The 11611-nt window shown below is 40.9% G+C and overlaps 2 protein-coding genes across 3 annotated transcripts; one reads left to right on the forward strand and one right to left on the reverse strand.

Annotated features, from left to right (window-relative positions):
• Positions 1 to 798: 798 nt before the first annotated feature.
• On the reverse strand, positions 799 to 3014 carry LOC128715935 (glycoprotein-N-acetylgalactosamine 3-beta-galactosyltransferase 1-like). Of its 2 annotated transcripts, none has more exons than XM_053810859.1 (5): positions 2996 to 3014; positions 1852 to 2250; positions 1641 to 1779; positions 1184 to 1562; positions 799 to 1104 (listed from the first exon to the last, which is right to left on the reverse strand). In XM_053810859.1, the coding sequence occupies exons 1-5, from the start codon at positions 3012 to 3014 to the stop codon at positions 799 to 801; spliced, it is 1242 nt and encodes a 413-aa protein (XP_053666834.1). The 2 variants fall into 2 exon arrangements, with proteins under 2 accessions (XP_053666834.1, XP_053666832.1); XM_053810857.1 differs by lacking the exon at positions 2996 to 3014 and adding an exon at positions 2328 to 2352.
• A 3068-nt stretch (positions 3015 to 6082) lies between these two features.
• On the forward strand, positions 6083 to 9514 carry LOC128714052 (SWI/SNF-related matrix-associated actin-dependent regulator of chromatin subfamily A containing DEAD/H box 1 homolog). The gene is made up of 7 exons (XM_053808930.1): positions 6083 to 6131; positions 6567 to 8014; positions 8086 to 8232; positions 8315 to 8472; positions 8551 to 8698; positions 8799 to 9300; positions 9381 to 9514. Exons 1-7 carry the CDS (start codon positions 6083 to 6085, stop codon positions 9512 to 9514), a joined length of 2586 nt encoding a protein of 861 aa, XP_053664905.1.
• Positions 9515 to 11611: the final 2097 nt, after the last annotated feature.

Genomic DNA, 11611 nt, shown 5'->3' on the forward strand with positions numbered 1-11611 from the left:
CTGTTAACTTAAATGTAATATTTGGTTATGCTCATTTTCATTTCGAGAATTCTCGAGATTCATGTGTTAATGTGTTTATAAACGATTTGGTGATGAACATTGGAGATTCATAAAATGCAAATGGTAAAGAAAGGAACTAGAAAGCCATTTTCTGTGACATTGTATCATGCAACCTAACAGTACTGCTGAAAAGAATTATCAACCTCTCGAATGAAGGGTAAATATTCCATCTCTCGTTAGAGGTTCCATAATAAATGACGACAGTTGAAAATGAGAATATTAATAACATTAGATAGAGTTAGCTGAAGATACCCTTTTGATGTGGGTATACGTGAGTGGTATGACTTAGTTCGCAAGTATATTCGACTTGAACACTTAAACTATCATTTTTTAGCATTTGATACAATTTTATGATTTATGCATTCGCAGCAGTTTGATCAAATATGGTGATAACAGACCGACAATACCGTTCCACCCACTAGGAAACAGAAACTAAAAAACGGCATGTAAATTATATATTATTTCTACGTATCATTAGGATTCTTCTCATTTGTGTCATTCTCTGTATTACGTAAGAATTTTCTCGTATTTAAATGACAATTGTTTCAAGCTAAATGTGCCTTCCCGAACAGTTCACTCATCCACCGCAACCACTTCATCACGCATTCACGCATTTCAATCATCCATTAAAAGTAGCAAAACCTTATCTGTATTTTACACTCAGGGTGCAAAATTTCTCTACTTGCTTCATCTCTTATAATGATACAATTTGGAACGCAGCACTACAACTAGATCTTATTAGGTATTTGGTTCTTTAGCATCAATATCACTATACGTAACGTCCTTCTGGATTTCATTTTCTACCTGCCCACGAGGATTATTGTGTTTATTCCGACGCTGCTGCTGGTTTGATGATTTAGGGGTTGTCTTTCCTAAATCATCTACCCGCACAATGTCACCAAGGCTGTACTTCTTTGGTAGTGGTTGAGAGTGGCCAACAATGCCATACGGCCGTAGATGATAAATCAGATAATCTAGCACGTACATTTGATTAGGGGACACGTAGTGAAAGGAGATGGCATTATCTGAACAGCATTCCAGACCCTGTACGAGCAAGTAAAAATAAATGTGAAAACACTACTCGCACCGACATTATTTAACTGATTTTGATCCTTATCCATACCTCATCCGGTTTATAGTAGGTGTACTTTAGATACCAAAAGTCTTTGTCCACGTGATTCGGGATAAGATGATGCTCAGGCACGAATGGAAAAAATCTTCCTCGCCCAACCGAGTCTCTAGAATCACCTGCCAGCACTTTAACCGCCTCCATGCACTTACCCATCTCGACGTCTTCGGCGCCGTCATCGCCCTGTCGACAGACGGGATTAGGGATGGCATCCTCGACAAAGCGCTTTACTGCTTCTTTGCTCAACACATAGCCTGCACCGCCGGACATATAACCTTGCTTCACGAAGGGCTTAAACCGGCACCCAAAATAAATTGGATGACTTGGAGAGTACGAATAAAGCATGTACCGCAAATTTTCCACGACCACGTAGCTGGAACAAAAACATCGAAAATCATACGTTACTGAGTGCTTTTTCATCATTGAAAACACTACGTTTACTGTTTCTTACGTATCATCGTCTGCCTTCATGAACCAATCCGCATCATCCAGGTGATGCTGATAGATGTACTTAAATGCTTCTTTCGTTTTCGCCCATAGATTATTCCGACCTTCACCCACGGCCAGTGCAATAGAGTCTATAAGGGGATCTAGAAAATACAGACCAATCAGTAAACATCAATTTTTCTAATACAACAAAACTATCCAACACGAAAATATACCTTCAACCGAACTCATGAAAAGCACCTTATTACATCGACCAGCCCACGTGCGTTTCACGTGTAATGCTTTCGTTTTGTGATTTTTCGGATTGGTCATCACCCAACAAAGGACGCGCACCTCTTGCTGTAACTGGTGCGCCAGCGAAGCATTCTCATGTGCATGGGCTTCTTCGTGGGCTGCATGCTGTCCGACATCTTGTTCCGGACCGGCTGCTTCCCGCAACTCATTGCCCGTGTGTGGATCACTTACGATCGACGGTGGTTCCCGTTGACGATAGCTTTCCGGCATCCACGGTTGTCGCATCGTTGTGGATGAAATGAACGTAGCAAACATGAAGCCCAATACGGTGCCGAAAAGCAACGTAATGAATGTTCGCGGATGACTGCCATTTCGGGGCCCTGCAATAGAGGTGGATGTGGATCTATTATTAGTTTAAAGTTGTTCTTAATCTTAAATCTGTGCTAAACCATCTAACCATATGCTGGGATGCTTTTCTGCATACTAACTTTGACCTATTCGTCTTTGACCGAACAATGTGGTGTAACTATTTAATTTAAAGGAAACGCTGGTGATATTAAAGTCACGCATAAACTGGGTTAATCTGCAGTTGTGCAATTTTAAATTTTGTCGCCCTTTTCTTTTTCGAGAATGTTTAAAACACACACATGCACATGGTAAACACATGCGATGGCGTTAACTGTCCAGCAAGTTTGTAAACAATCTGGCATTTGGTTCTGTTAACGTCGCATAAGCTGAGACAGTTATGTGGTGCGAAACTGAGCAAAACATATGCTTTTTTGTCGACTACAATTGGAAAGTTTTACTACTCGTCGTTACCTTCTGAGGCACAGAGAAGTTTCCCCTTTCGGGTTCACAGTGACCCAATGAAAAAGTAACTTAGAACGTGATCGTCCAATATTACTTAAACTATGAGTTAAATAATTGACATTGAACGGGTTTTGCGAAACGTGACAAATGTTCAATTAGGTTGTGTTATTTATTTTGCATTTCCAACGGCATCACGGAATTTGCACAACAGATTTACATATGGCATAATCTAATATTTCAAAAAATCCAACAAACTAAACTGACCAGGGAAATTCATGTTAGAAGAGTTATTTTTTTTTTCATTTCAATACATACCTAAATCAGTGATTTTCATATCGTTGAGAGATTTTTATTTTGTTCTTCTTTATAAAACCACTTCTCAGATAGCTCGCGATGCGTTCGTAAATCACTGCCTTAACTTCAACTCATTTGGCCGTGATGAATTGGTGCAACTCATGCACAAAATATGTTCTGAAGAATAAATAACACGTTTGCACACGAAAGTAACCACGTTATAACAAAAAATAAAACATTACGACAAAACGATCAGCTTGTTTTGCTTTCACCACATGCTGTAGCTTAATTTCATTATAATATTCGTTGATTTAAACACGTAGATCGCACCAAATGCACTAGTATTGATAACTTTTACAGTCACAGAACACACTGTTTTTAGCAAAGCGTAGGGACGCTAGCACGAAGAGCATTGGGATGATCGCGTAGTGTAATTATGGGTTAGTAGTTAACGAAAATCTAAATGAGCCCGTTCGAGGTACGGGCCATTATCATCTGCTGACGCCAACAATTCCGCACTTGTTTCACTTGTTCATTCCACCACCATCTGCTCTTGAGTATAAGCCAAAACGTACGCTATCACGAACGGTCAATCGTCGGTAGTATGATGTTTAGCCTTCCTGCAAATGAAATAGTAGCCACACATTAAATATCGATCAATGACAATGCCAAACAGTATCGCCATCATCATGAAGAACGGTACAGCACTCTCCTGATGAAGGCATTATACTGCATGCTCTCGTAGACCATTGACACCGTCATCCCCTTTAAACTAACCATTGCATACAGAAGTGGACCAGATCACGACGGTCTTTTTAAATGTAAATTAAATAATTCCTGTGCACCCGTCCCGCTTAACAGAGGCCACCATATAGAGAACCAGCAAATGGTAAAAATCAAATAAATTTCAAACATGCTAATTTATGCCGGTGAAGTATTGTTCGTATATAATGGACAGACGAAACATAGCGGTCATGGTTTATACTGATGCGAGATACGTAGACCGCAACTAGAGGGAAATTTGTATCATCGTAATGCAATGTGTGGATTAGCAAACAGTTCTTACATAGATCATATAACGTACTACGTACAATATTGATCTTTTTACTGTCACGAAAGACGCCTTCTAATGGCTCTGCTATAGTTATTGAAATTTTTTTTTAATTCATACTCATTTAAGCTGAAAGTATCGTTCGATGGTCGTTCTACTCAACGCAGATTGTTACTAAAGCGGAATATGGAAAGAACACCCACAATCAATTGTAAACATCTGCGCTACCATACTAAGCAAACACAAACATTCGCATGATGTATGAATACAGTGAAGCCAGATGAGATTCATACAGCAAGCAACAACCATAAACCGATGTCTCGTAAGACGAATTCAGCTTTTTTTTGTAAGCTGGAAGAACAAGTGCACAGGCATTATTAACTCAAATGCGCTGAGTAATAATGATATAACGGAATGAATAATAAACATTGACATAATACGCTCTTGGAACGTCAATGATACCAGTGAATACGGAAGAGAAGCTTTTAAGCAAGTAGTACAAAATGGGACGGACTGGTGACATGATGGTATCGGCACCGGTCTGCACACGAACGGGCCGGACCGAAAACCCAACCGAAACAATCCCTCGTACGCAGGACTGACTATCCAGCTTCGGGTAAATAAATTCACAGAAAGCCAGCAATGGCAGGCTAGATCTCTTGAGGTTGTTGTGCCAATAAAGAAGAAGAAGTACAAAATGTGGCTCACTGGAACTAGATGCGACCGCCACGCTGCCGGTAGCTTAAGTTTCATGTTTCACATACATCGTCAATTTGGATCAATAAAGGCTAATTGAGCATCCAGGGGATTGAAAGAACCAAAGACGGGAAACCATTACCCGAGGATACATGCAGGTCAGGATAAGGGAACAATTTTACCATCAAGCTGGCGCGGTTGAATAGCTTGCATATATTTTGCAGTTACAATCCTTGCAACTAGAGCAAGTGGCACAGGAAGTTGGTTTGGTGATAAGCCAACACGCGATATGACCAGCAATCTCGCCCATGCATTCACCAAATACTCTGCACAGCTTCACTTATCGCACTAACCACGTAACGAATGCAACATTTTGCATAACGTATGAGATTCAGAGAGATTCGTAGCTACTTGATTGATCAGTACTTTTATTTAAGGCGGTCCATTGCAGTAAAAGATCCGCTACCAGCTGCGGTCCACAAAACACACAACACAACTTCGTTTTTGCCGATCGGAGAAAAGAAACAAGAAACAACACCAAATCCCAGCAGTCAATCAAAATGTGGCTGACAGCAGCTTAAGTTTAGATTACTCTACTTCGAGAGTTGAAAGACATCACTCTTTTCACGGTGCAAAATGAAGGGTGAAATATATTCGGAAAATGTTCCCTTTTTACGAAAAAGCTATGAATATTTGGACAATATAAATTGATGCAAATTAAATTCATAGTTTATCAATCGTATCACAGCACCGACTACCAAAATTACCAAAGTTTGATTGGAACCAAAAGGGAGGTTATTTGCCGACTAATGATTTTCATTTATTTTATTTCTCTGTATCGAATTTTCGATAATGTTTTCATTAAACTTCGAATTTACTTCGCACACTTTCCCAAAGTTTGGTAAATTTAAATGTTTAGCGTTGAAGGTTTTCAAAATCTCACTCACACCACCAAAAGCGATCAGCTGTCAAAAAGCGTCGGCTTCGCGAATTACAAAAAAAGTTGATGCAAGCTGCAGAAACGAGATCGAGCAGCGTTTCGTACAAAAAGAAAGACAAATTTATTGTGTTTTTTCTGTAAATGTGCGTGTTACTTAAGTGTATAGTCACTATTTAGTTTAAAAGCTTCGTTGCAGTACAAGTATGTACGCAAAAACTGATTGTAAAGTTATGGTCCTCAGTGCGTGAGAGTTTTTAGTTTCCTCTTTGTGGCTTTTTGTTGTGTTTGTGAAATTTCCGAAAGTTTAAGGGCTCGTGGGTTAAAGATACATTTGGCGGAATAACAAAGTGCTGCGGCAAACGTTTTACCACCAGCAATCAAAGGACGCCAGGCAAGCATCGTCACCAAGGCAACTGAGACCATGTCACTGCGTGGATTTCGGAAGACGGCTCAGAATGAGATGATGGATGGTAAAGAAGCCGCAGGTAGGCATGAGCGGGAGAGCGATCGCAGTAACGTAGTAACAACAGTACTTTCGGTTTGTGAGAATGGAAAGTAACAACCTTTTTTTTTTTAGGTTCGTTTGTATACTTCTTAGATTTTCTATTGTAATGTAATGTAATGCCGAGCTAAGTATACATCCGAATAGAACTCATAAAGCTAATCTGTAGTTTATAAGGATTGAACATAGTTCATAGCAAGGACCTTATTCCCGGCACATTATTTTAACTGGAATATTTTTACAGGTAGTGGGGCATTGCTATTAGGAATATGTACTCTTCGTAGTCAATATAGGACTGATAATACAGCTAAGAGCCGTTATAATTATATTAAATAAATAAAATGCTTTCATGTAGTCTATATACATGCCAATAATTCATATTTTATTAAATATACATTTGTAGATGCAAAACTATCACTCATTCCTGGAAGGAAGCGAATCCAGATGATGGGAGACAGTGACAGCGAAAGCGATGCAGCATCTACTACCATTAAGCCTGTACCGATCCCGGTCGTAGGCGCCGTAAAGGATAATGGAACCGCTACATCTCCTGCTGCGTTAACTGTCAAAGAAAAAGAATTGCGGCTACAGTCAGTGCGACGGGCCTGTATGGAAGTTGATGCAATGTTGCTACAAACGGCTTTGATGTCTCACGAATGGGATGTCGATAAAGCTATTGAAGAGCTCAAGAAAACTGCGGTCAAGCGCAAAATTATTGTTAGCCCATCATTAGTAAAACCCGCGCCCCCTGAACCGTTGGCTAATGGGACTGGTCAAAATGAGCGGCCCGCGAAAAAAAGACGCGTGCAAGAAACAAACAAGAGTGAAGATGAAAGTGATTATGATTCGGACCGTCCTACCCAGCTCGTATTTGATAGTGATGAAGATAGCGAAGGAGGAGGTGGAATTACTCATGGAAAAATGTCGGGCGAGCGTAAAGGAGTTCTCGAATTTCTCAATTCTGCTGTATTGCACGAGATGGTTTGTATTAAAACGTTATCGATGAAGAAAATCGAACTCTTGCTAGAATTACGCCCTTTCAAAGATTGGGCAAATCTGGTAGATAAGCTGAAATCTCACCGGTCACTGCAAACAGACATATTGAATTACACACAAGAGTACTTAACGCGAAGGAATAATATAGCAGCGGTCATGGGAAAATGTAAGAAGATGATTAGAAAGATAGAGGAAGCAATAGCATCCGGCAGTACGTTGGTTGAGCAGCCGGGAAATATAGGCGAGGGATTGAAATTAGCACAGTACCAGCTCGTCGGATTGAACTGGCTCACAATAATGCACCGCCACAACATGAACGCCATTTTGGCCGACGAAATGGGACTCGGCAAAACGATTCAGATCATTGCGTTCCTAGCTTGGTTGAAAGAAAACGGGCACCAAGAACGGCCATCCCTGGTGGTGGTACCATCTTCCACCATGGACAACTGGGAGCAGGAGCTTGTCAAATGGTGCCCCGAGTTGGTGATATTGAAGTATTACGGAAGCCAGGCCGAGCGTCGTATGATACGCGTAGATTGGGCGAAAAATGGCATAAACGAGGTAGACGTCGTGCTGTCCACGTACCACATGATGGGAGCATCGGGCGAGGAGAGGAAAATGTGGCGCGTAACGCAGTTCGATTATGTTGTGTTCGACGAAGCACATATGCTGAAGAATGTTCATTCACAGCGTTACCAAAATCTTATTCGCATCAATGCCAAGCATCGCATTTTGCTGACAGGTACACCGTTGCAGAATAATCTACTCGAGCTGATGTCTTTGCTTTGTTTCCTAATGCCCAAGTTGCTCGGTACGAAAGTGGACGATATTAAAGCTCTGTTTCAGGGTAAAGTGGTAAGTTTGAAAAATGTCCGCGTAAGCGTAAATGTTTCTTACGTCGGACAACTAATTTTCTTTTATTATAGAAAAATAACAAAGGCGAAATCGAGGAAGAACTGTCTTCCTTTGAAAAAAATCAAATTTATCGCGCAAAATTGATAATGAAGCCGTTTGTACTTCGACGTCTCAAACAGGATGTACTACAGTTTTTGCCTCAAAAAAGGAATGTTATTGTAAGTGGATATCTAAACGATCTAGCGTCTGCAATCTTAACCTAAATCTCATTACTGATAATTAAACATATACAAATTACAGCTCAAAACACCAATGATTGACTCACAAAAAGAGAAATATAAAGAAGTGGTGGACGAATACCAAAAGGCTACTGGAGTAATCAAGGAGAATACGGAAATTAGCGGAATGTCTATCATGATGGATCTAAGAAAACTTGCCAACCATCCTTTGCTATTGAGGTAAATTTCTAAATTCACCAGTTCAATGTTTGGCATCAATTTTGTATTTGTATTAATGAACATATTTTATTTTCTCAGATATTATTACTCCGACGATGATGTTCGCAACATTGCAAGAAAATTAGCAACCGATCCAGACTATAAAGGCAATAATGCGGATGATATTTTCTACGACATTGCATACCTATCTGACTTCAAACTGTTCCAAATGCGCGACAAATATACGGTAAATTAGGAAACTTTTCGATCAACAATGCATTTGACGTTGTTAATAATAGAAATCATACATGTCACTTACATTTCATTCTTCTGATTTGTTTTTGTAGACATTGTACGACCTGCGGTTACCAGAGAAGTTGATTACCTCGTCGGGAAAGTTTCGTCAGCTGGATGAGTTATTGCCGAAGATGAAGGAAGAAGGGCACCGTGTATTGATCTTTAGCCAGTTTACTATGATGCTGGACATTATGGAAAAGTACCTGCGAATTCGAAAGTACGATTTCCTGAGGCTGGACGGCACGACGGCCGTCACCGAGCGACAGGAGCTGATTGATCAGTATACGCAAGATCCGAATCTCTTCATATTCCTGCTGTCAACAAAGGCGGGTGGTTTGGGCATTAATTTGACCGCGGCGGACACTGTAATCATACATGACATTGACTTCAATCCGTACAATGACAAGCAGGCGGAGGATCGAGCACATCGAATGGGTCAGAAGAAGCCTGTTACGATATACAAGCTCATATCGGAAGATTCGATCGAGGAAGGCATGCTAATGATTGCGCAGCAGAAACTACAATTGGAGAAGGATGTCACCGAGGAGGGCGGTAAGTGGACTGAATCCAAAATGGGTGAAGGAAGGTTTATTTTAAATATTTCCTCATTGAATGAATGTTTCCTTTCAAAGGCAATAATCCGGTGGTAGATCATAAATGCATGGTTGGATTGTTGACGATGGCGCTGGGCTTGGACGAGAAGAAGGCAGAAACAATACTGAAAAACGAGTCTCCCATGAAGAAACCAATGGATGAGGAGTTTTAATTACCTACCGCTGGGAAGAAATGCCCATGCTAGACGTAAAGTTTTGTTGGCGTTAAACTCGTTAAATTGACTGTTGAAAAAATAACCAGCAGATCATTGTAAGTATCTCTCTTCGAAAGGTCGTCAACAGATCTGCTCGGCTAATGTATGTAATCGGAATTGACTTAATTTCGAATGAATACTTTTTTTTATAAGCTATATTTATATGATGTACGAAGGATGGTATGCGTAATGCGTAGTTAAAAAATGGCAAAAAATATATCAGTAAACCATTTTTCAAGAAAAAAACTATGTACACTTTCTTGGCTTTGTTTGTACAGTCGGAATTGTGCGAAACGATTTTCGAACAAAAGCAGTCAACTAATCTATAAATGAGGTGAGTAAACATATCGATTGATTTCAAGGTACGGTCTACTGCTGGTAATGCTATTTGCTTATAACAGCAAAGCAAATGCCAGTCAAAGTTTATAGCCTTGCAGCTGCTTAATAGGTCGCACAAAGAGCCTTTGACTGAACTGTTTGGTGGGCATTTGTGGCTATATGTCTTCTGAATATTTAGCAGGGACGAAGACAAAGATTTATGCTTAGCGTTGCCTCCAAAGGGTATGCGGAAATAACACTAAGCATAACCCTAATGATGCAACTTTAAACTAGGTTATAAAAATAAGGTGCAATTTGATGTAGATTAATCACATGAGTTAATTAAGATAAACATATACACAGCTTTACTACTTTATTATTAAATTTTCTAGATCAATATTTAGGTACGTAAGAATTCGGCAACCACTTTCAAGAAAAAACGTGAGCGAAACGTAAAATATGATGCCATAAAGCAAAAACACCAAACTCGAGCAGCGTTATTAATGGGAAATGTTTTCGCTTTTCTTACCCCACGCCGAAGTCGTGTTTTAGCATCGTGCTGTATATATTAGCTCGACCTCTCAGCCCAACTAGCGTGATAAAAAAAAAACACACACACACCACAAGCGGTCCCAGATCGCACGACGAGTGGCCATCCAGCGTATGCTATCCTTTTACTACCGGCAATCCCAGATTGATCTCACGCGATCTAACCTCGCAAAACGCAGGAAATGCCTTAAACCTTCAATGCGAGCGCGTGGAAAAAGCCTTCGCCCATAGGAAACGAAGATGAAGCCGCAGTTTGTAATTGCGCTATCGCTCGCCGTTGCTCTGTGCTTTGTTCTCCATCTCTGCTTCCCTCCGGTGCTTCTAAACGATGAAAAACCGAATGGCCATTATTATGTGTATCTTGTCAACTTCCGTTTCGGCGTTGTCCAATTTCTTCACCAGCCGCCAACCAAACAAGTTCAAGATCAACTGGTGGCTTTTTCGTGCTAGTGACCTCCCCCTCCCCATCTTCTCTGGTCTCCTCGCGTGTGGTTTTGGACGAGTGCGGTGCGTATTGCCAGAATCGTTCGATTACTCGTTGCGAGGCTCCGTGGGTCGCGCTGTCTATTGCCCAAAAAGAGGTGTCATTGACCCAACACTTTGAAGATGTACAAAGACGCCCCTACGAACCACGTCTTCACTTCCCGTCCGAACGAAGTGCCAATTCGTGTCTTGACCATCGCCCAAATGACTCCCGAAATGGCGGTAGGAATCATTTTAATTGGGTCTCCCCGCTCAACCGCCCCGGGGGGAAAGACGCACTCGATGTGGAGTGGATTCGGCATCGTACAGCCTTGGGGGTTTTGAAGCCTTTCGACGATCTTCAGCTACCTTTAGAATGCATAACACTGCTTACAAAAGTTTGTTGCAAAAAGACGAAATGACGATTAGATAGAACAAACGTTTTCGCGATCTCGTCGTTGACTGTGCCACTACAACAACAGCAGCAGCGAATAATGTGAAGAATCAGAGGATACTCTAGAAAACCACTCACCGAAAAGCGCGATCGATCCAATCTCAGTTCCATAAAAATTCTTAAAAATAAACCAAAAAAAAATGAGGAAAATATTCCTCGACCACCGTAAGGGTCGCATCCGTCCGGCGATCGTTATTATTGGCGAGCCGTGTTGGATGTTCTTCTTCGGCTCTTGCCCGCTAGTCTTTGCCAAAATCTTGTCTCCTCCAGAG

The sequence above is a fragment of the Anopheles marshallii genome, chromosome 3 (assembly GCF_943734725.1).
Source record: "Anopheles marshallii chromosome 3, idAnoMarsDA_429_01, whole genome shotgun sequence".
In the NCBI taxonomy this organism is placed as follows: Eukaryota; Metazoa; Arthropoda; class Insecta; order Diptera; family Culicidae; genus Anopheles; species Anopheles marshallii.

Bases quoted from the DNA above. Each gene is read 5' to 3' on its own strand.
- LOC128715935 (XM_053810857.1), bottom strand. From the start codon at position 2,352: ATGCAGAAAAGCATCCCAGCATATG. The intron at 2,251-2,327 runs GTTAGATGGTTT...CCTCTATTGCAG, and splicing joins GAAAAGCATCCCAGCATATG to GGCCCCGAAATGGCAGTCAT. The intron at 1,563-1,640 runs GTAAGAAACAGT...TTTTTGTTCCAG, and splicing joins ATGAAGGCAGACGATGATAC to CTACGTGGTCGTGGAAAATT.
- LOC128714052 (XM_053808930.1), top strand. From the start codon at position 6,083: ATGTCACTGCGTGGATTTCGGAAGACGGCTCAGAATGAGATGATGGAT. The intron at 6,132-6,566 runs GTAAAGAAGCCG...ATACATTTGTAG, and splicing joins TCAGAATGAGATGATGGATG to ATGCAAAACTATCACTCATT. The intron at 8,233-8,314 runs GTAAGTGGATAT...TACAAATTACAG, and splicing joins CTCAAAAAAGGAATGTTATT to CTCAAAACACCAATGATTGA.